We start from the raw sequence: 27,385 nt of genomic DNA, 5'->3' as shown, positions 1-27,385 counted from the left end.
GAGTTACTATTGGATTTCATTTTAATAAGTTTTATTTTATGTAGGCAATTAACACCCCCTGAAATGGACTCTTAAAATAAAAAGTAACTTACAAGACGTAAACTTTTGGCGCACAAAATATCCGGCTGCCTTTCCCCCTTTGGGTATTTTTTCCCGTACCTATTCGAAATATATTATAGTCTATACCTACCCATATTATTATGTCTTAAGTTAGGTTATCTATTGCTGTTTTAAGTTCTCGTTGTGGCCAGCAATATATTCTGCTGTTAGATTTTTTATACTACGTCGGTGGCAAACAAGCATACGGTCCGCCTGATGGAAACCGGTCGCCGTACCTATGGACGCCTGCAACTCAAGGAGTGTCACATTATCACGGTTCGCGGTAGTCCTTCCACCTTCCCTCTGTAGGTACATACTAAGTTTTGACTGATTTCTCCTATTCCATGGTAGTTTTTTAGTTACCTACTGTCCTGCCCCCCTCGGAAATAACAATCACGAAGGTATGGCATGATCCTGTGTATAATAAAACGTCATGTATTTTTTTTTCTTTTATTTCACCATAATGAATACCGATAAGCAGAACACAAGTGAGGGTACTATTTGTATTGTATATTGTTTACTGTTGGTGTCTCTTTGCCGCATCATTGCCACTTTCTGAAAAATAAAAAACCAATTATTCAAATCAATACTAGGTACTAGGTAGTATGTAGGAATCTAGGTATGATCCTACGTTCTTTTAAGCTACCTAACCATTAGGCTGCGTAGCCAACGGAAGACAAAAAGAGTTTAGTTATCACAGCGCAAGGGTAAACCTTGGGTAGGCCGCCAGGGAGCACTCGCGATTCGCGAGTAGACAATAGACATTGGGTAGGTCAAAGTCCGATGACCGTCTGTCCGACGGTCTAATATATCGCTTCTAACTTCGTATTCGTACGGTCGACACCTCGCACAGTTTTATCGTAAGATATGTAGGTAAGTGTTACCACTGTGTCCTGGTACAGGTTCGATCGCGGCCGTCCTTTCGCCTCGCAAATTAAGTTCGAAACCCCGACGCTGATGAGAGTGATGAGCGTAGATCGAGACTCCTCGCACAGTTTTATCGTAAGATATGTAGGAAGTGTTACCACTGTGTCCTGGTACAGGTTCGATCGCGGCCGTTCTTTCGCCACGCAAATTAAGTTTGAATCGCAAACGCCGACGCTAATGAGTGTAGATCGACACTCCTCGCACAGTTTTATCGTAAGATATGTAGGAAGTGTTACCACTGTGTCCTGGTACAGGTTCGATCGCGGCCGTTCTTCCGCCACGCAAATTAAGTTCGAATCGCAAACGTCGATGCTGATGAGCAGACATCGGATTCCGTGGGGCGAAACTTCTTGACAGCTAGGGACTTCCTATATCGATAAACTCATTTATCGATACTAGTTCTAAATACTAGTGATCACACAAAGGTTTGCTTATAAAATATTTTTTTATTAAAAGAGTATGCGCATGTGACACTGTTTGAGTTGCAGGCGTCCATAGGTTATGGGAACCGCTTTCCACCGCACCGGACCGTATGCTTGGTTGCCACCGACGTAGTATAAAAAAAATATTATATAATAAAATAAGAACTCAATTTTCTTCTTCTTTTTTGAAAACGTTTTTAAAAATTTACTCGTCACAATTTATTTCGACGCTATTTACCTTTGAGTAATTATGTTAACTAGAGAGGGCACCTCAACTTGATTTTGTGTAACAACACTTAGAGCTGATCAGCACAAACGCGCTTAGTCTGTGCCGAACGGCTGTGGTAGATTGACGTATCGCAATGAAAAATATTTCGTCTAAATAATGCCGTTATGTGTAGTGAGGTACTGCACAAACTGCTCAGGAAAATCTAACAAAAGCTAAGGAGTGACTTTTCATACGTAGGTTTACTGCATTTTTGTTTAAACACGCTTACTTTTTAAAAAATGTATCAATATAAACTCATGCCGAAGCGCCATGTTGCGGCGGCCATGTTTCGTTGAAACCAAAGAGTAAAAAATGCAACAAAAGCAGACGTGACAATATCGCAAGTTAGTTCAAGTTTCCTATCATACATTAAATTATATATATTTATCGACGCAAAAAAGGTTATTTAATTATTATTGTCAGAATTGCACAGTTTTCCGACATGTCGGTCTATAACAGATTCTCAATACGCGTGTCGAATTTCATGTGAGTATGTAAATGTAAGTGCAGTACCTAACCTGCCTGAATGAATTTGGGTAGGTAGACGGTCAAGCAAATTATGAGAGTATAAAAACGCGCGAAATTCAAATTTTCTATGGGACGATAAACCCGCGCCCATACATACATGGATGTAGATAAAGTTATATGTGTATAATTAGGCATTAAAACACTCATGTTATCTTATTAACACAACAAAAACAACACTCATCTTTTAATGCCTACCATTATGCAAATGTCACATAAATAACTAATATCCAGTTGCGGCTACGTGTACACATGTACGCTCAGTCCGTATACAGCTTTAAAAAATGTGGGCATTTGAAAAAATTGGAACTCACAGAGTTGTTAAAAAAAGTTAAATCGCTGTCGGTTTTGCAACGATAATTAAGCATGGAATTTCAATAAAAACATCGTGAATTATACTAAGCTATAATCTAAATTCAGAACGTGAAAAAAGTTTAGTTTTAAATACAGATTTCAAGCTTGATTATCATTACAAAACTAACAGCGATTTATGTTTTTTGTTAACAACTCACGCTAATTGAAAGTCATAAATTAAAAAATGCCCATGTAAACCCATGTCACTTCTATACTACGACTTCTAATCTATGCACTCTATGCAGGGCTCATCATCGCGACCGAAAGGTCGTAAGCGCCGAGTAAAATCGTAGCGCTTGCGACGTTACGGAAGCAGGCCATTGGTTCACACCCCGCCCCCTCGCCCCGCCTTCAGCTTACAGGCTGTGACACGTTCGTTGTTTGCTGTAGCTCCTCTATACGAAGTAATAATTACTCAATGGGAAACCTAGTGGATCCTCCCTATGCAATATTCATTATTAACAACCGCAATAGGAACAAATCATTTAGCACTCATGGGTTGTAAAAACGAAGTAAAAGTTATGCATGGTATGGGATGGTTCATGCTATCTGGTAGATGATGGGACTATATTTTGAAAATATGGATATTAATTTTTATAGCCGAACTAATAGAGTGGCTAGAGCATTTCCCTTGCGTTGGCGTCCAGTTTATAAATCTATGGCTACTGTTTTGAGCTAATGCTAAGAATGGTATCCGGATTCGTTTGAAAAAAATGTCAACATAATGACTTGTCGACTCAACGCAAGCGCAACTGCGCAGCAGAATCATTTTGTATAGCGCTGACTTGACGCCGATACTCAAAAGACGATATGAACTGTAAGCATCGAGGACATACCCAATAGAGTGGTAATATGGGGCTGTCCGTCTGCGCAACGGATATGTGATTTGTCACTTATAAATGTTAGCGCACGCTCTCACTAAAACAGTACAAAACCAGTATTGGATCCGTGCGTACGTCTCTGCGAATTACGAAATAAATTATAGTTTGTTTTACTATTATTATAATGGCGTGCTGTTCTATTCAGTTTTGTAGAAAAAACAGCAAAACATCTGACTTTAAAACATAAGGAATAACTTTTTATCGGTATGTTACGATTTTAAATTATAAACTACTTTATATTAAATTTTGTCCGGAGGCCAAGTTAAACTAGACAACAAAAGTGAAAGGTGATGACGCAGGCTAGACGTATGTAGTTATTTCTTGCTTCCACGTAACTCAATTCACATCACACCATCTCTTTCCAGTCTGCACTAGTGTTGTACATGCTTAATTTATAGCATCAAGTGGTGTATCGATATTTAAGTAATGAGTAAGGAATATTATTGTGTGTACCTACTACATAATGATCACACTCTATTTAAATAAAGAAACGAGAAAGTTATCTTGCACTAATGTTTGCATTAATGGTTTATGTCGAATATTTGTATATAATCGATTATGTTAAGCTTGATTGATTATATTAATGTATTAGGTACCTAATTCTTAGGTGTAATTAGATATGTTTTGGGTATATTTAGGTGACACGACTTCGTAAAATCTCTATCTGATATATGTATTAATTTAAATATTACGTTCAAGTAATTTGTACAATAATAAATTGCTATTTAAATCGAAATAAAAAACACAACTTGAGAAACTCGAAGATACATAATTAGGGATAGGAAAATTTCATAACTTTTACTTAAAATAATTATAATCTGATTATTATACCATTTTTACTTCCAAGAAAATATAGTTTTCCCTTTTTGTATACCGTGTTTTATACTAATAATAATATATAGTAGTATGTAATAGATTTCTGCTCCACCGTGTGTGCATGCAATGTTACGGACTTTTGGGGCTTGCACACACGGTGGTGCATAAAGCGCGTAAGGGGTTAAAATATCCTTATCGATAAACCTTACTTACGCACTACCTCATCCCTAGCACCTATTACTTGACCTTGTATCAGCCAATGGCAGCGCAGTGAGAGAGGATATGAGTAGCAGCGAGTTGGCGGAATCGTTCTCGAACAAATTAAATAACATTTCTGCTCTATTAGGGTATGTACTCGATGACTGTAAGTGTAACGGCCCGGCCGCGCCGCTCACCGCTGTCGCGCTTAGACCGATGTCGTGGCTGAGCCGTAAGGCCTAAGTGGACGCTCGGTGCGGACCGTTCGGCAGGGAATGAGCGTCCAAACAGCGTTGATTCAGGACACAGCTCAGCAGCCCACCCCGCTACGCGCACAATATGAGCTTGCAATCAGGCCTTAATCTAAGGAGAAGGAGATACCATTGTCTTTGTCGTGCATTGGCACTCTCGAAGCCCCTGCGATGCGCACTCAGCAGCGTGGCAACTGCCGTCGCTGAGGCAGCGCCCGCCCAGTCCGCACTGGCAGGACGCCTCTGAACAGGCACACACTTGCTGTTGTGTCGTACAATCCTGTTGAGGGAAAAATATATCAGTAAAATATTCTGTGGGAGGAGCGGAGGAATACATAAACACTGTTGGCCAAAACTGTATCTAGCAATCGTGGTGCTGTGGTATTTCTTAAACAATCCTGACTTGACTATTCTGAGCATATTCGCTAATTACATATTTACGATAAAAGGACTATTTTTGTCGGATTTTGTAGGTAATATCGAAAAGTTTTCAAAGGAGCCATGGGATTCGATGTCTAGGTCTGTGACAGTTAGTGCGATACCGAGCAAATTGGCATGCTCGTATGCAGTCGCATGTTAGGACTCATTTTGTTTCATCGCCCCAGCCAAATAAGTATTCAGTGTATTCTACAGAAGAAAGAAGAAGTACTTACAATCCCGAATTCTGTGAGGTTAGCGAGCTGACACTTGCTCGTGCAGCAAGGACCTTGAGAAGGATGGCAGGCTGCCGTCGGGGCCACGGCGCAGCCACTTTTGTGCAGTGTTCTGAAGGAAGAATCCAATATACAGTTAAAAATTAAGTATTCTCCACATTAGCTAAAATACACAGGTCCCGAAAGATGGCTATACCATCCGATCCGATCCTGCGTTGCCCCGATAAAATGAATCCCTGCAATATTGACTATATGTATACCTAACTTCTTCGGGTCATCTTATATTATCTCTGTAGCTCGAATGTAGAATTAAGCAATTTGGCGCTCCACTAGAAAATGCGAGCAGTCGCCTTTCTTTGGAGGTTTTTTGGTCATGGTTTCCTGGTGTCATGCGCTTTTTTCCAACGTCAATAGAAGTAGGACAAAGTAATAACCCTTGGTCGAAATGCTCCGCGCCGCCGGTCCGAGGGGTGCAGCAGGGGTCGCTAAACACGCAGCGAACAGGCAGCCCGCAGTCGCAAGCCTCACCCTCTTCAACTATACCTGCAAATAGGGATCATTAGAGTTAGGTTCTATTCCTTCTTGTTGTTAGAGACCTACATATCTACTCACTGGAATTGTAGGTGTTAGTTTTAGGAATGCAACTGACTTGTGAATTACCAATCACCAGTTGAACTAACTCATGAGGTCATGAGAGAGGTGAACTTAGATATTGTGATGGTTTCCTCATGACATTTTTTTTATGAAACGCAAACGAGCCTTAGTTTGAATTGAACACACGGACACCTGATTGAAAGCTGGGTTAGCAAATTTTATTTTATTTTATTTTATTTTATTTTTATGAATAGGTACAATAACATAATGCAGGCAAACAACATTGTAAATTATTCCTTACATTAGCAACTTACATATTACTTACATTACGATTACAATTGTACACAGCATTATAATAAAAAAAAAAACATTTTAGCGCTAAATACATTTTTCACAAATGAAAAGGTCGACAATAGTTGAGTTTAAAACAAAAAATACAATCAAATGTTAATCACTTACTTGTAAATTTCGGGATAAAAATGCGTTGCGTAAATGTTAGATTAGGTTAGATTCTGGTGATTTGATCATTGGTGGTGGTTATCTATACGCGCAGACCTTGCGGCCACGGCCCTGATAGTCACCGTAATACATTTTTAATAAAGATTGAAGAAATATAAAGTGAGGCACAAACCCAGAAACAAGTTTGAAAACCATTGGCTCTTTTTATATTTCATCGGCGTTAATGGTTGGTCTCTCGCAACCATGGAGCTTAAAGCCCAGCAGAAACCATTCCCGCAGAAAGGCTGCCACTCCTCATAAAGACAGTGGCTGACAGTGTCCAGAGTCGCAGCGATCAGTCGTTTACTGCACAGTGAGAACTCGAAGTGTGATGGGCTACCTGCAGCAGTAGGCTGAGCGCTCATGAGGAAGTTTATCCTCACCGACCTCTTGACGCAGATAGTTAACGTGACACTTGATCAACAGTGACGAACGCTGGGTACAACGCTACTCGCTGATGATCGGCTGAAGCCTAAAACTAGCCTGTGATCAGTAGAAATAACCATTCTCGCTGTGAACTCGCCACTCAAAGACTGGCTGAGAGTATATTATTATCCACAACCTCTCGCCGCCAATAATCTCACACTTGAATGAGTGATGATCTGTAGGTACTTAAAGTACTGTCTCCAGCAGAAACTAGTCTGAAGTTAATAAGAACTGACCATTCCCGCAGAAAGGTCGCCACTCCTCATAAAGACAGTGGCTGACAGTGTCCAGAGTCGATGCGATTAGTCGTTTACTGCACAACGAGAACTCGAAGTGTGATGGGCTATCTGCAGCAGTAGATTGAGCGCCCATGAGGAAGCCGCGGCATTGCTTGTTGGGGAAATTGTCGTCGTGGTGAGCTCCGAAGCTGTGGCCTGCGAAAGAAAAAGTTTACTGTAAATTATGAAAAAGTATACAAAGGCTCTTGAGGCGTGGATTCTTGAGCGTGGCACCTGGCTCATTTACGGACACAGGATATATGGGGTAAAGGCACCAGTAGTCAGCCTCAAATCGAAATAGTTATTTGTTATACAAGGGGGCAAAGTTGTATTTTAACGTCGAGTGTGGAATTGAAAAACGAGCAAGTGAAAGGATTCTATAGTTGAACCACGAGCGAAGCGAGTGGTTCGAGAATAGAATCCTGAACATGCGAGTTTTTTAACACACGAGAAGTAAAATACATTTGCACCCGAGTGTAACACAAAACTTTTCCCCTCACTGTAGCGAGGAAACTGCAACGCAAAAAAATGCGTTTATCACTGCTTCCCACTTCCAGTAGTTCCACAGGTGGTAAATCAAAATAATTAATTACTAGATTCACCTACTTTTATCAACTTTAAAGCAGTTCATTTGACTTTATTCAAGGTCAAATTACTTTACCCACTAGTGGATAAAATGCGTTTTTACCCGCTGGTATTAATAGTTATTTGTTATACAAGGGGGCAAAGTTGTATTTTAACGCCGAGTGTGGAATTGAAAAACGAGCAAGTGAAAGGATTCTATAGTTGAACCACGAGCGAAGCGAGTGGTTCGAGAATAGAATCCTGAACTTGCGAGTTTTTTAACACACGAGAAGTAAAATACATTTGCACCCGAGTGTAACACAAAACTTTTCCCCTCACTATAGCGAGGAAACTACAACGCAAAAAAATGCGTTTATCACTGCTTCCAGTAGTTCCACAGGTGGTAAATCATCTTAATTACTAGATTCACCTACTTTTATCAATTTTAAAGCAGTTAATTTGACTTTATTCAAGGTCAAATTACTTTACCCACTAGTGGATAAAATGCGTTTTTACCCGCTGGTATTAAAGGACAAAACACGTGTTTCCGAGCTAGTGAGGGGAAAAAGACAAAACACGTGTTTCCGAGCTAGTGAGGGGAAAATTATATTTTCAAAGCCGTCTAATTTGATCTCAAATAGACCGATTTGAATGATTAATCTTATACTTTTAAACGAGCAATTCTTGTATATTTATTTATTTATTTATATATATATTTATTTACACTGACGATCTCGGAAACCGCTCTAACGATTTCGCAGAAATTTGTTATGTGGGGGTTTTTGGGGGTGAAAAATCGGTCTAACTTATCCTTAGGTCCCGGAAAACGCGAATTTTCGAGTTTTCATGCGTTTTTCTTCGCGCGCCATCTCGTGTGCAGTAGTTGTACTGTTAAGACAGAATTCTTTCGGTTGATGTAAGTATTATTTATTGCAAACACTAGATGGCGACACAGGTCAAGGCTAAAACGAATAGAAAAATACACTATTTGAGTTTTTGTGGCGAAATGCGCGCCATCTCGTGTGGAGTAGTTGTGTTGTTAAGGCTGAGAATTCTTTCGCTCGATGTAGGTACTATTCATTTTTGAACTAGATGGCGACACATGTCAAGGATACGAAACAGAACCGAGCGAAGCTCGGTTGCCCAGATATTGTTTTTATAAAACAAGAATTTACTTAAGTTTAATTTTTGAAAAGAATAAACCTTAACTTATTGTTTGTTATATAAATGTTTCGTTAAATATAATAAAAAGGCGTTTTTGCCAGTAGGTACTCAGCCCCCTGAGCACCAATATACATTTCCGCAATATTATGGTTCAATATTAATGACGATAAGTTAGTAGTATCTAAAGTTCCTATAATCACGTTATCGTGTGCCGCTGGATATTTTCAAATTATTTTAACAACAGCATTATTAAATTTTGATATAGCAACACTGCATGGTCTTTATCTGTCAACTAGGGAAAACCCGATTGCGCGCGCAGCGACGCAGTTAGTCAGTCCCTGATAACCCGAGAGGGATTTGAATGAGTCAACAGTCACGTGGTGCAGAATTTGTACCATTAAGCGCTTGAAGCGCTTACGCCGTGGCTTGAGTGGGCGACGGTCGCGCGACGTCGAAACGACGCATACGAAATCAAACCTTATCGATATGGAAGTATGAGACGCGACGGCGACGGTCGCGCGACCATCGCCCACGCAAGACACGGCGTTATAGAATAGACTGGAAATACATACAGACTATGTAGTGCGAAATTTTAACCCCCGACGCAAAAACGATGGGGTGTTATAAGTTCGACGTGTCTGTCTGTCTGTCTGTCTGTCTGTTTGTCTCTCTGTCTGTCTGTCTGTCTGTCTGTGTGTGTGTCTGCCTGTGGCATCGTAGCTCCCGAACGGATGAACCGATTTAGATTTAGTTTTTTTTGTTTGAAAGCTGAGTTAGTCGGGAGTGCTTAGCCATGTTTCATTTTTTTTTTTCAAAATGTTAAATTCGAAAATGTCGGAATGCTCCATACAAACTTCCACCCCCTATTTCAGGGAAGTGAGGGGTTATAAAGAGACAAAAGGTACCTCCCTTCATCTATCTCCTCTTAAAAAATCACGTCAATTCGTCGCTCGGTGAAAGACAGACAAACAAACAGACACGTTCAGATTACATTCGTATGGCATGGCAATGGCATTTCTGCGACGCGAAACGAAATCGAAACGCCGGAGAAAGTAAGTCTGGCTCTGTCGCGCTAATACGCAAGAGCGATAGAGATAGATAGCTACGAAAGAGATATTATCGTGAGCGTCTGTGCATTCGGCTACGCACTCAGCATACTTACGCTGTGGCTTGCGTGGGCGACGGTCGCGCGATGGTCGCGCGACGGCGATGCGACGCATACGAAATCAAACCAAATGGAAGTAGACGATGCGATGAGACGCGACGGCGACGGTCGCGCGACCGTCGCCCACACGCAAGACACGGCGTTATTGCCAGATCTACAGCTCACAGGGTCAGTCAGTGAGTCAGATATACATTAGGTACATGCGAAACATTACGAAAACATTTTATCTTTCATAAAAAAAAACTCTAAATTCACATTTTATGTATTAAATATAATAAACGAAATTAAATCTAAGTAATGTTCAAGCGCTGAAAACGCTTAGCGATTGCTCCATCGTTAATCTGTCATTTTATGTTTCAGTGAGAAATGAATCAAATATATATGGAATGCCTAGTAGATGTGATGTTTTTGTGTCGACTTAAATAAGATATTTATATTTTATTATTGATTTCTTCACTTCGACTAAAACTTTAGAGAAGACTAGTTCTCCGTCGTTTCAATACTTAGTGAATAATGATTTGTTGTGTAGAAAAGGACGGAGATTGTCCTGTTGATGCATAATTGCATATGAACGTAAGTATTTAAGTCATCCTCCTTGCGTTATCCCGGCATTTGCCACGGCTCATGGGAGCCTGGGGTCCGCTTTGACAACTAATCCCAAAATTTGACATAGGCACTAGTTTTTACGAAAGCGACTGCCATCTGACCTTCCAACCCGACGGGTAACTAGGCCTTATTGGAATTAGTCCGGTTTCCTCAAGACGTTTTCCTTTACCGAAAATCGACTGGCAAATATCAAATGACATTTCGCACGTAAGTTTCGAAAAACTCATTGGTACGAGCCGGGGTTCGAACCCGCGACCTCCGGATAGTAAGTCGCACACTCTTACCGCTAGGCCACCAGCGCTTCGAACGTAAGTATTTAAGTATAATACATTGTTTTTATCTTGTTTCACAAAACGGCATATTTAAAGCGAGGGCGTTTATAACGTTTTCCCCTCACTAGCTCGGAAACACGTGTTTTGTCCTTTAATACCAGCGGGTAAAAACGCATTTTATCCACTAGTGGGTAAAGTAATTTGACCTTGAATAAAGTCAAATTAACTGCTTTAAAATTGATAAAAGTAGGTGGATCTAGTAATAAAGATGATTTACCACCTGTGAAACTACTGGAAGCAGTGATAAACGCATTTTTGGCGTTGTAGTTTCCTCGCTATTGTGAGGGGAAAAGTTTTGTGTTACACTCGGGTGCAAATGTATTTTACTTCTCGTGTGTTAAAAAACTCGCAGGTTCAGGATTCTATTCTCGAACCACTCGCTTCGCTCGTGGTTCAACTATAGAATCCGTTCACTTGCTCGTTTTTCAATTCCACACTCGGCGTTAAAATACAACTTTGCCCCCTTGTATAACAAATAACTATTATTAGACCCTGAAGCGGAGGATTAAACTCTTAAATCTCAAGTAGAAATTCCTAAGTATCCCTTATAACTTTAACCATAATTATAGTGTAATGGCATATTAGCCACTTTCCGTGTTTAGCAGTAACACAATAGTTTACTGCGACATAACGCATATTGCTTGGTCAGCGACAACCCAAACATGCATACCGTTATTTATACAATAAAGAATTCATTACTCTACCTACTACTCGTGTCTATCATTTGACGACACCTAATACCGTGAAGCTGCTCGTCCACATCAGTAACATCATATTTTGTTATTACAATACTTTCATTTTATACTTATGAGTAAATTTTGATTTGTGTTACAGCAGCACCATGAAGTCATTACCGTTTATGGATACCGTATTAGCATCGAGCAAAATACTAAAAGAAATAAATGAAATTGAACTACCAAACGATGAGGAGATAGAAGAATTATTACAACAAAAATACGGAAGAAATAACAATAGAAAAGATAAGATAGATGAAGATAAAACAGATGAAGATGATGTATCAGAATGCGGTCAGTTTGGTATTGAAAACCTATGGGACACTTTGATAAATTCAAATGAACCTTATGATAATACAGTAGAACAATTAAACAGAATATTAGATGCCATTCCTAAAAGACTGAGCACACGATCACGTAAAGAAGTTGATAGATTTGATCAAAGATTTCACGATAAAAAAGAATTAGAAAAGATTGATAAACTATTAAATTCTCCTTTGGCAGCTACTGATATTGACCAGGTTATACTGATGGAACGATTGGAACAAACGAGAGATATGATTTGGAATGAAATAAGAAAGAAAGAGAGGCAAGAAAATTGAGATGGCGCAAACACGGCTGTAAATTGATTAAGGATGTAATGGGAGATGCAAAGAGAAACGTACTCCACCTTAAATCTTTGTTACTTATTTTAGTAGGTAAATATATATATATTGTTACCAAATACATATTTTATGTTTTTTTAAACGAGTTTTGTTTCATTAATGTTTGATTAACAAAAGCCAGAACAGATATTATAATACAACCTATTTATTTGTGCGAAATATTGCCAAGATAAAAAAACCATAAGGCGCGTATATAATTTTTTTTTAAAGTTAATTATACATAATTATATGCCACTTACAGACTAATCCAACATGTGATATAATTCTGTTGTCTGCTAATTCCTCCGTTTTGTATAAGTACATATTTAAAGTTACATGGGTCGACCAGGGTGCGAAACCGAATGGCACAAAGGCTCACGAAACGCTATTTCTATCGCTCTTGCGTAATATTGGCGCGACAGAGCTAGACTACCTTTCGCGGCGTTTCGTTTTCTTTTCGCGTCGGAGAAATGCCATTCGGCTACGGCACTTGGTCACACTGGCCGTGGCCACGGAATAATGTCCCATCAAAGACGAGCCTTGACTTACCAATCTCACGAGCAAAGCGTGAGTGCAGCAATCCGCTCTGGTACTCGTTCTCGTTCGTCGCCGCTAACAGAAGCGTTTGCGATGGCAAGCGTGTTGAAGAATCGTCCGAACTAGTTAGATTCACAACTGCCTTGACTTACCAATCTCATGATCATTCATACGTTGCTCGATGACGCGGTGAAGGAACGCTATAACTAACACGTTAGACGCACTGATTTACTGCAGTGACGCACTTACCAATCTCATGAGCCAGCGTGAGCGCAGCAATCCGCTCTGGTACTCGTTCGTCGCCGCTGCCAGTAGCGTGCGCGATGGCAAGCGTGTTAAAGGATCGTCCGAACTTGCGGCGATCGCAGAGCCCGCCTGCTGAACCGCCGATTCCGCCGCCAAGCGATGTGAAGCTGATGACAGGTTAAAGTTAGATCTAAAAAGCAGTAGACTTACAATAGTTATTTTCCCCTCACTAGCTCGGAAACACGTGTTATGTCCTTTAATACCAGCGGGTAAAAACGCATTTTATCCACTAGTGGGTAAAGTAATTTGACCTTGAATAAAGTCAAATTAACTGCTTTAAAATTGATAAAAGTAGGTGAATCTAGTAATAAAGATGATTTACTACCTGTGGAACTACTGGAAGCAGTGATAAACGCATTTTTTGCGTTGTAGTTTCCTCGCTATAGTGAGGGGAAAAGTTTTGTGTTACACTCGGGTGCAATAGTACATTACATCAGAGGCCGGGAAAATCAGGATTTCCGGCCAAGTGGGTATATACCCGGATAGGGATACGAGGCCGGGAATCCGTTTTCACGCCGAGGCATGTATAGTGCTTTTCTCAAACATACAATGAAATAAAAAAAAATGCTCTAAAGGACAATATTTTATAAAAAAAAGTTACTTTGCAGGCCTAGGCCTAAAAAATAATATGAAATCCCTTTACAGTCCTCTCGAGTTGTTGCGCCCAAAAAGCGATACTTCCCAGCCCATTTTAAGGAACGTAAAGACAATATTTCATTGCATGTTTGAGAAAATGTATTTTAGTTCTCGTGTGTTAAAAGACTCGCAAGTTCAGGATTCTATTCTCGAACCACTCGCATCGCTCGTGGTTCAACTATAGAATCCTTTCACTTGCTCGTTTTTCAATTCCACACTCGGCGTTAAAATACAACTTTGCCCCCTTGTATAACAAATAACTATTGTTATACAAGGGGGCAAAGTTGTATTTTAACGCTGAGTGTGGAATTGAAAAACGAGCAAGTGGAAGGGTTCTATAGTTGAACCACGAGCGGAGCGAGAAAAAAAATACATTTGCACCCGAGTGTAACACAAAACTTTTCCCCTCACTATAGCGAGGAAACTACAACGCAAAAAATGCGTTTATCACTGCTTCCAGTAGTTCCACAGGTAGTAAATCATCTTTATTACTAGATTCACCTACTTTTATCAATTTTAAAGCAGTTAATTTGACTTTATTCAAGGTCAAATTACTTTACCCACTAGTGGATAAAATGCATTTTTACCCGCTGGTATTAAAGGACAAAACACGTGTTTCCGAGGTAGTGAGGGGAAAAATAATTATTTTGATTTGTTCCCTAGTTGGATAGATGGCAGAGCACTCGCTATATCGTAATCCTGTAAAGGGAGATGCAAGATTTAGCATTTTGGTTATATAATGAAACGTTTTTATTTTATGCTTGTATTAGAGATCATATCAATTCAATTATGCGACCGAGTATGTTAAAGGGGTATAATAGCCTTTTGTCTAAAATAATAATCAACGTTTTTACTTCAAGAAAGGTAACTAACTTCCAAGGAACAAATTAGCTTTACTCAAATGTCATATGACCTGTAGTGACTACTAATATGATGAAATAACTAACTTCCAAAGAACAAATTAGCTTTACCCAAATGTCATATGACCTGAAGTGACTAATATTATGATAAAATAATTGTAAACATTTATTTGTATTCTCCATTTAAGTGATCCTAATTAAATTTATTTTTGGGATAAATTTAAATATGTAATTCAATTGGCAAATATGGGACATAATAAAACTGCGTTGGTTATAAATCAATGACACCAATTATATATTTACTCGTTAGAAACACATCAAATATTCAACAAGGGAGTAAAATCATAAACATGGTTACTATTAAGTTACGTATAATGAAATAGTAAAATATGCTTATTTTTAATTACAATTTCATTAGTCAGTTTCATCAATTTATTCAGGTAGTTTTCATTAATTAATTTTCATAGTTAAATACGGGTAATTATTATTAAATAATCAGACATAAACAGGGTTGTAAAGTTGTTTATAACGAAACACTAAAACATTAACTTTTTAATTACATTTTCATTAATCCATTTCATAAATTAATTCAGACAATTTTTCAGTGAATAAATTTATAAATTAATTCAGGTATTTATTAAATAATCAGATTAAGGTACTTCAAATATCAAATAATTTCATAAACTAATTCAGACAATTATTATTATATAATCAGATTAAGGTACTTATCTCTGTTCGTGGCGCTGGTAGAACTAAAAGTGACTGCTCGCCGACGAGCAGTCCCTTTTATAACCAGTCCAGGTAAACTTGCCAGACCGACCCGGTTTCTTTGTCTACCGACATTATTGCCATAAATTTAAATGTTTGAGAGAAACGTACCTTAAAATGTTACAATTATTAAACATTATAATGGCAAATCCAACACGGCCATACTGACAAGTACTTCGATCTCGAAGTACAAAAGTATTTACATAGTTATACATCTTAATCTTACTCTTATATTAAGTAGCCACAAGCCTTGTCATGTAAGCCCCATCACCTGCTGCCCGTGAAGCCAGGCAAACATCAGACTTGTGACCGACCAGCATTTTTTTGTAGCTGTGGGCCCTGGCATGAAAGCTCCGTCACCTGTTGCGACATGACGTCGAGCAATCATCAGACACACAACCGACCAACAGTATTTTTGTAGCTATGGGCCCTGGCATGAAAGCTCCGTCACCTGTTGCGACATGACGTCGAGCAATCATCAGACACACAACCGACCAACAGTATTTTTGTAGCTGTGGGCCTTGGCATGAAAGCTCCGTCACCTGTTGCGACATGACGTCGAGCAATCATCAGACACACAACCGACCAACAGTATTTTTGTAGCTGTGGGCCCTGGCATGAAAGCTCCGTCACCTGTTGCGACATGACGTCGAGCAATCATCAGACACACAACCGACCAACAGTATTTTTGTAGCTGTGGGCCCTGGCATGAAAGCTCCGTCACCTGTTGCGACATGACGTCGAGCAATCATCAGACACACAACCGACCAACAGTATTTTTGTAGCTGTGGGCCCTGGCATGAAAGCTCCGTCACCTGTTGCGACATGACGTCGAGCAATCATCAGACACACAACCGACCAACAGTATTTTTGTAGCTATGTGCCCTGGCATGAAAGCTCCGTCACCTGCTGCACCATGACGTCAAGCAATCATCAGACACATAACCGACCAGCAGTATATATACAATTGACAACATTTCATATTTTTGAGTACTTTTTATTGTTTGGTTTGAAAGAACTCAATACTAAAAGATACACGTATTTTTTTTATTTTTCCAAAAACTGCTATTTTAATGAGAAAGTCCCTTATTACTACTTCGAGTAGAAAGAGCTTAAGAAGACACAGCTTTATGACTTCACATGTGTTGATTCATACACTTAAGAAAACGACAAAATAATTTCCAAAAAAAAAAAAAAAAAAGTTTTAACATTCAGCTTAAACAGTCCGGTATGTCTGACTGTCAAGTGTCACTGTCAAACTCAAGTGACTTCCTAACTGGAAGTTTCTTTTGTTATAGTGACAGCTCTAAATCAGCTATTGAGGTCACTTCCCCATTAAACTATTTTTTAAGATTTTTTTGTTATCATAAAAATACGGGAAAAAAAAAATTATATTAATATTATATCTCGAAATGGTTTTCGACTTAGGGACACTGAAAATTTTGAAACGTTGTCAATTATACATAGTATATAATATATATTACACATTTTATTACATATGTATATATCCAACACGGCTAATCCGGACTTAAAGCAATCGGCAAAAAAGCTACCTTTTTTTTCAGTTATTTATTGTAACCTTAAATTAATGTAACAGTATAGCAAGTACACAATAAATATAGCCAGTTTTTTTTTTGCGGAATGCTTTAAGATAATCAGCACTTAATATGGCCATTTACCATTTTGTATACTATTTTACATTTTCTTTACAGATATAGCATCATCGATAGGTATATCTTTCATCAAGTTTTATCACAAAATGTTTTTATCTTTGTACTGTACTGTAAAAAGATACAATATCCTAGGACTTCAATTAATCGAGCTATATATTTATTTCTGATTACTTCACGATCAATCAACAAGTGTGAATATTATTATATCTTCCAAACAGCTCGGCCAGTCTGACCTAACGACATAATATTTTATGAAGGGCATGTCATGTAAGATGCAAATGCCGTACAAACTGAAAACTCATCTTCCCTTATTCGTAGCTTATTACATGGTAAATATCGCTTTATCAGCAACAGTTTTCAGTAAATAGTATACCTAATATATTTATTAAACATTACAGTATCACATATTAACTATGTAATGAGCTATCTTGAGAAGTAAAGCATAAACGTGACGAATAATCAGGAAAAGAAGCATATAGAATCGCCCACTTATTTATACAGTTATATTTTGAAAATGGTCGCTTTTCCCAAAGAATCTTATTTATTTGAATCTATTCACACTATTTTCCGTAGGTACTCTACTCAGCATGAAAGATGAATAAGTACCTACCTAGTGACCCTTTTTTTTTGCAGAATCTTGTTCTGTGAGATTTGTATTATTGTTCATAATTTAATTTATTAATCTTATTTTTTTTTGCTTTCCTTTTTTTAATAATGACTTTCTTGTTGGGGTTCGTATAAACGAACCCGCTGATATGAAAACACTTTTTTTTTGTTAAATTTGACAGTCGCCAGGATCCCTATCAGGAACCACCCGGCAAATCACTTATTAAATTAGAAAGAAGGTTTTTTTTAACCGTTTTCATACATTATAAATTTGTCAATCATGTGAGAGACCCGTAGAAACAATAAAGTCAGTCTCAAGTAAATGACGACACATGTAACAATAAATAATGATAAGGAATTACAAAGGCAGCCTTTATTACTACGCTTACTGAGCCACTAAATTCATTCCCTGAATAACTCGATAACAGTAAGAGAAAAGACAATATTTTCTTACAGAAATTAATTGTAATTTACCTAAAGAACCGTCCCCTAATATTAACGGAAATCAATAAAAATTCTTTGTAGATAATAATCTACCCAAACTCGAAAACCGGGCAAGCACAGAGTAAACTCTCTTTATAAAGCAAGTTGCGTAAGCCTTTATTTGCACTAGGTCCATTTATTTATCTACGTATATATTAATATGTATGTAAGTTCATTTATTGTATCTATATATGTTTATTTTATAATAGAATCAACTTGTATTTAATCATTAAAATCTCATACTGGCTTTATAATGGCGTCCACCAGACTATCTCTGTTTTGCCCAATGGTTGACTTATAGAAAATGACTTAAGGCGTTAAGTTCGCCATTTGTACTTGTTATTGTTAATTTGGGCAATAAAGTTCAAATAAATAAATAAAACTTTATTCGTTTTTGAGCCTAAGATATGCGATAACAGACACACAAACGTGAAAGTAGAATTAAAATCTCAGACACTTTCTTAATCGTTACTTCTCAACGAAAAGAGAAGACAAAATTGTAAACATACTCGCAATGATGATAAATAGATTTATCATTTATCAGATCAGTAATTTGTCCGAAGTAACAGCAACTTGGAAAAAGTTTCAATGTTAATTGAATTCAAACCAATAGGGATGTGTGTGTAACATTACTGTTGGGTACTAAAAGTAAATTTTATTGGTCCGCAATTGGTGAAATAATTTTGAAATACGTTAGTGCGGGATACAAACGTTTAAGCGTTTCTTAGAATAAGCACAGCATTTATAGTAGCAAGTTTTGAAGCTATTTTTTTTTATTAATTAGGTAGGTAAGGAAAGTCTACCATATTTATTAAATAATTTGGTTTAAATTTCAATACCTCAAACTGTACCTACATGGTGGGCAGGAACAGGTTAAAATAAGCACAGCATTTTTAGCAGCAAGTTTTGTATCTATTTTTTTTTGATGTAGGTAAGTATGTAACTAAACTACTGTATTTAAATAAACCAATAACTTTCACTTTGAAGCCATGCCACTATCTGAAGAAAACACTAATATACTACTTTTAAATTTGACATTTTTGTAGGTAGGCAGGTTTAATTACTTACTAATTTGTTTGTTTTTGGTATAGTATAGTTAAATAAACAACGAAACCACTTAAAGTAAATCACATATCGATTGCCAATTTTTTTGTATCTCATTATAATGGCAATCCACTTAGGTCTCATTCTGGTCAAAGTGGAGAAAAATCATTATAAAATGTAAGCGAAAACAAATATTGGACAATTGAAAAGCGAGTATCAAAAAAAAAATAAAAACGATTTTTGAAACGTACATATTTGCTTGAAAACATCGATCTTGAGTCACTTATTAGTATCAAATTTTTATTTATTAAGTGAAAACTGCCACTTTGCTAAATACATAAACAAAAAAAATATATTAGTGATTTTCAAATTAGTGTTTCTCAAGAGAAATAGCTAAAAATATTTTTTGGAAAATAAAATAAACGTTGGTCAATACAGAGATTTAGACCCTATATCAATACGAAAATCGAAATATTGTTTTGCAGTTATAGGATCACTCCGGATCAGTAGTGTCGTAATACAATCTTTACAACAAGAACTTGTTTACCGAATTATGACAACAAAATATAATTTATTCCCAAAGGAAGAAACTAAACCAGTATTGTTCTAAACCTGTATTGTTCAGTTCTGACTTTTATACCCTTTCTTCAGGATTTAACTGTTTTTCTTTTAAACAACATGATCTAATAAGAGGTAATTTATTTATTCAAGATGTCATAATCATAACACTAGCTCTTTCAATAACTAGCTCGATTAACTGCAGTTCCGTAATAAGTAAACAAAATCAGTTTAAAACAGTGGGTACAACAATATTTCTTCAAAGCAAGATTTTTTACATGATAATGCAGAGCCCTCAGGGCCTTACCGACTTTAATGATCATAACAACGCCAGTCCATTCAGGTTTTCAGAAGGTCCCGAAATCGGTGCACCATGCGTCGGCCGTGCAGCCCCATCATCGCTGTTAGTAGGACCAAATGTAGGAAGCACAATGTTGTGGTATCGGCAGCCCGAAGAAACTTCACTCCGAATGGTGGTATGAAAGTTGGTCAGCAGATTTCAATCCGTTATCTCTGAAATAATTCACAGTGTTAAAAGATGGCTAGGTAAAACGTATCCCACTTCTGAATTTAGCATTTTGGTTATATAATGAAACGTTTTTATTTTATGCTTGTATTAGAGATCATATCAATTCAATTATGCGACCGAGTATGTTAAAGGGGTATAATAGCCTTTTGTCTAAAATAATAATCAACGTTTTTACTTCAAGAAAGGTAACTAACTTCCAAGGAACAAATTAGCTTTACTCAAATGTCATATGACCTGTAGTGACTACTAATATGATGAAATAACTAACTTCCAAAGAACAAATTAGCTTTACCCAAATGTCATATGACCTGAAGTGACTAATATTATGATAAAATAATTGTAAACATTTATTTGTATTCTCCATTTAAGTGATCCTAATTAAATTTATTTTTGGGATAAATTTAAATATGTAATTCAATTGGCAAATATGGGACATAATAAAACTGCGTTGGTTATAAATCAATGACACCAATTATATATTTACTCGTTAGAAACACATCAAATATTCAACAAGGGAGTAAAATCATAAACATGGTTACTATTAAGTTACGTATAATGAAATAGTAAAATATGCTTATTTTTAATTACAATTTCATTAGTCAGTTTCATCAATTTATTCAGGTAGTTTTCATTAATTAATTTTCATAGTTAAATACGGGTAATTATTATTAAATAATCAGACATAAACAGGGTTGTAAAGTTGTTTATAACGAAACACTAAAACATTAACTTTTTAATTACATTTTCATTAATCCATTTCATAAATTAATTCAGACAATTTTTCAGTGAATAAATTTATAAATTAATTCAGGTATTTATTAAATAATCAGATTAAGGTACCTACTTCAAATATCAAATAATTTCATAAACTAATTCAGACAATTATTATTATATAATCAGATTAAGGTACTTATCTCTGTTCGTGGCGCTGGTAGAACTAAAAGTGACTGCTCGCCGACGAGCAGTCCCTTTTATAACCAGTCCATGTAAACTTGCCAGACCGACCCGGTTTCTTTGTCTACCGACATTATTGCCATAAATTTAAATGTTTGAGAGAAACGTACCTTAAAATGTTACAATTATTAAACATTATAATGGCAAATCCAACACAAGCACACATTGCTTGTATTAGTCAAGGGCTCCTAACGTTTTAGAGATAAGTGAGAGAGAGATTTTCTGGAGCATTCCATGGGTTGTGTCGTACAAACGCATAATATTTGGTGGGTTGCGATTATTTATTTCAGCATTTAAAGCAGTAAACCATTTTTCACATTTCCTTAAATAACGATCCTCTTAAATCGGCCATCTTGCAGAAAATTCGCGTTTGCACGGGAAAACTAGTGCAAGAGTAAACTATTTCGTGAAATACTCCATCTGCCGGTGAACTTGGTCGCATTTTCTTTCGTGTGTGGTATCTATTTCAGTTTATGTCTTAACTTACCTCAGACCAAGCGTCCTGTTCTGAAACGAATGTCCAGAGAACGCTATGCCAAGACAGACCTCGCCCAGCCGACGCAGACGCGAAAACCTCTTGAGATAGGTTCGGCCGTCAACGGAGTGGTCCAGAGCGTCACCGAACACTCGCGCGTTTGTGTCTTTTGATGCCAGGACTAGGATGTACTTCACTGAGAAACCTGCAAGGTTTCAGGCTGTTTAGTACAACTTCGTGAGTTCATTGAAATCGCACTAGTTGTGTGGACTCGCGCGAGAGAACGCAAGCTAGCATAGTATTCCTATATGCTATGTAAACTGTGGTGAGACATATTTTATAATATTAAACCGTCCAGTATGCCGTCCTCGAATTGTATCGCTATTGGTGTCATGTTTTGAATCATTCGGAGATCACTCGTAAGTCATGGCATCTGCACTAAATATGAGATGAACCAAGATATTCAAATATCTTTATTAAGAGTAGTATTTAAGATTTCCTCAGTTAGGTTTCGTAATAATTAAGCAAGCAAGCAAATTTGAAAAAACACCCAACCGCGACATTGTGTGCCGATTTTCATGAAACATGGCTAAGAAAGAACACTCCCGATTAACTCAGCTTTCCAACAAAAAAAAAAACTAAATCTAAATCGGTTCATCCGTTCGGGAGCTACGATGCCACAGACAGACACACAGACAGACAGACAGACAGACAGACAGACAGACATAGACAGACGGATACGTCAAACTTATAACACCCCGTCGTTTTTGCGTCGGGGGTTAAAAAGTGAATAATCATGCAAGATACGAAGAGTAGAGACATTTGTATATCAAGTTCTCGGTTCGAAAAACTTGCACAACTAAAAGTCTGCAGCAGTCTGTCCGTGACCACGAACTTCTGTGACCTTCGAAAATTCGGGTCAAATATAAACAGAAGTATTGCCTAGCGCGATTAAGTGCCGTTTTAATTCTGAAATTATCGATCTGTCTTTTCTCAGGCTGTCAGTTTGGTGAGCACGTCGTCAATGACTTGGCGAGAAACTAAGAAATAAAATCCTCACCAATGTTATCCGGCATACCATCTTCGTCGAAGTCTGCGTTCCTGATGATGATGTCTGCTTGAGCCACCGCGTGGATCTGTAGTATACGAAAATGTAAATCACGTTATGAAATTACGAAAATGTATAGGTCTCATCGAAGTGAAGTATGATCTTTAAAAGATTGCTTTCATGTTATTAGTTTTTTACTTCTATTACGTAATTTACCTACCATGAGACTCGGGTGTGTAATGATTGGTATAACTTTTTTTGGTATAAGTAGTAACATTTGATATATATATATAATCACTCATTTGACATAATTAACATTTGGTGTAACCACAAAATATCTACTTTTATTTTGTATAATCATTATTTCGCATAACGCTTATTTATAATAACCGTTATATGGTATAACTATCTATTGATATACGACTAGTATAATATAACTAGCAAACAGTATAAAACATTTCATGAATTAATTTTATTCTTTTTTGAAGGGATCACAGTTCTAACCTAACCTAACCTACTTTTCTGATAGCAGTACATATGTTTAAGGGTCACGTTCTAACCTAACCTAACCTATTTTTCTGGTAGCAGCGCGTTGTGTGTAGGGGTCACAGTTCTAACCTAATCTACTTTTCTGATATATAATGGATCTAATTTATTGTACATTTTTTTTTTCATTCTAACTGTGCTTTAGAAAGAATTTGTTTTATACAATTTATTTATTATCGGAAATAGGCATTATAGGTACTCAAAGTATGTTATAATAAATGTTATTCGAAAAAATGATCATTATACTAAATAAGAATTATACAATTTGTTAGTATATTATGTGATGTTATATGATTCAATAATTATATCAAATGATGGTTATAACGACTAAAAATATATAAAAAAAAGTTATATCGATCGATACGCACCCATGAGACTCACAGCGTGGTTGAGGCTTACATGTCGCTTTCTTGTCGGTCCTTAGGAGCACCTTACATGTCCTTAGCCATTTTGCCATTTTGGGCCATGTTGTCTCCCATTTCACACCAATTCACAACGTGGCCCAATCCGCCCAATGTCTTGTCAAAAGACTCATGGCCTGGCAGACCCTGGTCCCTATAGTCTGGTTTCTCGACTTACCATGCGGCTCACAGCGTGGTTGAGGCTACCATGTGCGTCCTTATCGTAGAACTCCTTATCAGCCAGCAGCAGAAGGTCACAGATCCTCGCTCGCGCCGTGCCTGGAGGCGGGTCTTCTGTCTCTAGCATCGCTTTTGCGTCGAGGTGGGGATGCTACAAATTAGTAAGTGTTAGTAGCCTGAGTAGACGCTCGGAGCGTTTGGAGGAGTGCAGCGTTTGATTTAGGACACTTGTATGAGCTTCAATTATTTGACATGCATGTCGCACGCCCAAAATGAGTGTGCACTCAGGGTGGCTAGCCGAATGGCACAATCGCTCACGAAACGCTCACGAAACGAAGCGCTAGTAGATATCTATCTCTATCGCGCTTGCGTATTGGCGCGACAGAGCCAGCGGCGTATCGCTTTCGTTTGGCGTCGGAGTGTCGGAGAAATGCCATTCGGCTACGGGGCCAGGCCCCGCCATATATATTTGATACGCCGCTGGCTCTGCCTTAAGCCTTAAGGTCATTTATACTTTTACATTAGCTTCTTCTGATTATTTACTGGCTCTACTAGGGATGGACATGGCGTAATTAAAATCGTATTCTAGTCAGGCCAACTTGTGTGTACTTACAGATATGCGAAATGGGTTTCCTTCGTATTTCTCCGAGAAACGTTCGTATTTGTCATGCTAGTTCACTCAATGTCAGTACATCTTGTACTGAGACTGACTGAAATAGCATGACACGTTCGTTCGTTTTCGTAACAATACGAAGGCAAATCTTTTCGCACTACATCTGTATAGGTATTTTGATCTACTACCAACTTTATAATGCGCTAGTATTTGTTTCCACTTTTAACTTATCATTAAGCTTAATACCATCGTTTGACGTTACTATATACTTGATACAAAATTAAACTATTTCTCTATCGCTCGAATATCCAAGAGCCATCTATACTCGCCGCAATACTAACTGGCGACTGAAGTCGTATTGCTATCTGTTTCATGCCAATGGAGATCCAGTGAGATAGAGAGGGAGTACGTTAACATCAGTCGCCACTTTAGTAGGTATTGCAGTATAGTTTTCCCTAGTACAGAATGTCAGTCACCTGTTCACCTGAGCAAATTGGCGGCGCGGTCGAGCCTGCTGGCTCACGAAGCTACCGTCTTCGAACGGTCCAAATATCTTGTGCGGGTCATCCCGGTTGTATGGGTCTGCGTACATTGTGCGGTTACCTGGAAGATATGATTAGTTTTGGTCTTCGATTGACGCTTTATGCCGTCTAGAGTAACCCTTTAGCTGGTTTCATTGTCACGCGGAGCGATCCGCACGAATAGTTTATGTGAAGTTGATATGGTCTATGGATGAGAGGAGAGTAACGAAGAAAGTATATGAAAAAAGAGTGGAAGGGTCAGTTGGAAGTGGAAGACCTAGGCGAACTTTTCTTGTTCAAATCGGGGAAATATTGCAAAAAGGCCAGGTCAGAAGTACTCGAAACCGACGAGCGTGTATGAGAAACGTTATGAAAGTGTGTGAAGCGAAAGTGATTTGTCAGTATCGTAGTAAATGGAAATCCGTGATCTCTGCCTACCCTTCTGGGAAACAGGCGTGATTGTATGTATGTATGATATGGTTTTCCGCGCGGACACATCCGCTTTCTCGGTCGTCCGCGCGTGACAATAAAAGCAGCCTTTGAAAGGCAAAAAGGTGACGCTTTATACTGGTGTACATAACGTAGTTTTTAGATTTTGAAGACTCCCTTGCAACAATACATCATCATCAACAATACATCTTTGTGCTTTCTTATTCTTTGTTATGCCTTAACATTTAGGTGACACTGACATTTTCCTTTCGTCTTTGGACCCGTCTTGATCGTGGTTTCTTTCGATGCTAATTCTAGTGATTAGATGGAGTAGGCTGTTAGCATCAGCAAAAGTGCTGTTAGGAAATACTTACCCAGATGCAGGACCCCGTAAAAATGCCCGTCTTTCCCGATATATCCCTCAGCTGCGCCGGCAGATGGCGACACCAACGGGAACCCAGAAACCAATTTCACGTTGCCAGGTATGAATGCCTCGATCGGTCGTTCGTCTATGTCTGGCTCAAGGTAAATACGAGACAATTTTGTGAGCTGGGATGATCCTGAAAATGGTTAGCAAAGGACAGGTCAAATAAAATGCTATTTAATCTGGAAGCCCTTACAGCCGGTGTACAGTTGCCGACAACATTGACAGTGTACTGTCAATGTTGTCGGCAACTTGGTCTCACGGCGAGCAAAACATAGACTACTAGGTACTAGGACTAGGGAACAAGTCAAGCGCATTAAGCATCGTCACAATTTGTTACCTGGATATATGCTCGCAGCGTGTACGGTTTATTTGAATATTGCGACCAACAGTTCCGTATGCCTCCCCACTACGCAGTAAGTCGCCCAGGCTAGGCCTAAGTACGTCACTACACGCTAGCCGTTCATTCGAATGAACAAGTGACCGGGGGGCGCCCCGCGCCCTCCTGTGTAGTCGCGTAGCACGTACATACTATTCTTCTGAGTTTTACGTAGAGTATTAGTTAAATAAAGCGTAGGTATTTTGTCGTTTTGCGGGCAAGTGAAGGATCTGTTACGTTAGTAACTTATTAATAATCTGTGCTCAGGCGACCGGCGACTCAGTACCTATAAACGCCTACCTGAGACCTATGCGAACACCGAAGTTCACGAATTGCGACTATTGCGAGCATCTTTCTCTTCTTATAAAGTAAATTGGCAGGGACCAAAACGTGAAAACTTTATTTTATTATTATTAATGGGCTTTACTCTTGGTTACAGACTAGCTAAAGGCCTAGACGTGGCCTACGATGGAGTGAGCTCGCCTAGAAGATGCTTGTTCACCCTTGATTTGAAGGAGGGTTATATGAGCTCGGAAATATAGCCGCCGGGCCCACCGGCAAGGAATTCCACTCCTTGACAGTGCGCATAAGAAAAACAACTTACCTATTGGCACCATCTTCAGACATAGCAAGTGTTGCTCGGCACCAAACCTAGCCTCAACGACGGAGTACCCCGGCACATTGCACCAGAAACTGTAACTGCTGAGGTCTGCCTCCTCGCCCATAAGGCTCTTGATGACGAGGAGCAGCATCAGCGACACGCACATGGCGAAATTTTGAATTTTTGGATTGTTTACACTCCAAGCTTCATTGTCAATTGATGGTTGACAGAGGAACTGTCTTTTTTAATTGTTTGTGGTCAAAATGTCGTGAGATAAAAAGGTGGAGTGTTTTAAATACGGAAAAGTCAACTCTGAGAGCTCTGTAAGCTCCTTCAGCGGCTAGATAATTTTGAAACAAATCTAATAGTGACACAACAAAAATTTTTATATAATTGTTGAACCTGTTCACCAAAT

At 38.3% G+C, this 27,385-nt stretch overlaps 1 protein-coding gene across 1 annotated transcript; it reads right to left on the bottom strand.

Moving 5' to 3' along the window:
* Positions 1 to 4,853: 4,853 nt before the first annotated feature.
* On the bottom strand, positions 4,854 to 27,136 carry LOC125238086 (disintegrin and metalloproteinase domain-containing protein 10-like). The gene is made up of 11 exons (XM_048145375.1): positions 26,974 to 27,136; positions 25,941 to 26,126; positions 25,101 to 25,219; positions 24,002 to 24,154; positions 22,889 to 22,964; positions 21,841 to 22,033; positions 13,186 to 13,349; positions 7,149 to 7,346; positions 5,829 to 5,937; positions 5,395 to 5,506; positions 4,854 to 5,021 (listed from the first exon to the last, which is right to left on the bottom strand). Exons 1-11 carry the CDS (start codon positions 27,134 to 27,136, stop codon positions 4,854 to 4,856), a joined length of 1,641 nt encoding a protein of 546 aa, XP_048001332.1.
* Between the last annotated feature and the right edge of the window lie 249 nt (positions 27,137 to 27,385).

This window comes from Leguminivora glycinivorella, chromosome 22, assembly GCF_023078275.1.
Source record: "Leguminivora glycinivorella isolate SPB_JAAS2020 chromosome 22, LegGlyc_1.1, whole genome shotgun sequence".
In the NCBI taxonomy this organism is placed as follows: Eukaryota; Metazoa; Arthropoda; class Insecta; order Lepidoptera; family Tortricidae; genus Leguminivora; species Leguminivora glycinivorella.
Note: the sequence above shows the minus strand (reverse complement) of the source record. Positions and strands in the feature narration are given on the sequence as shown.

Bases quoted from the DNA above. Each gene is read 5' to 3' on its own strand.
- LOC125238086 (XM_048145375.1), bottom strand. From the start codon at position 27,136: ATGTGCGTGTCGCTGATGCTGCTCCTCGTCATCAAGAGCCTTATGGGC. The intron at 24,155-25,100 runs GTGAACAGGTGA...ACTAATTTGTAG, and splicing joins CGCGCCGCCAATTTGCTCAG to CATCCCCACCTCGACGCAAA. The intron at 22,965-24,001 runs GTAAGTCGAGAA...CGTATACTACAG, and splicing joins ACCACGCTGTGAGCCGCATG to ATCCACGCGGTGGCTCAAGC.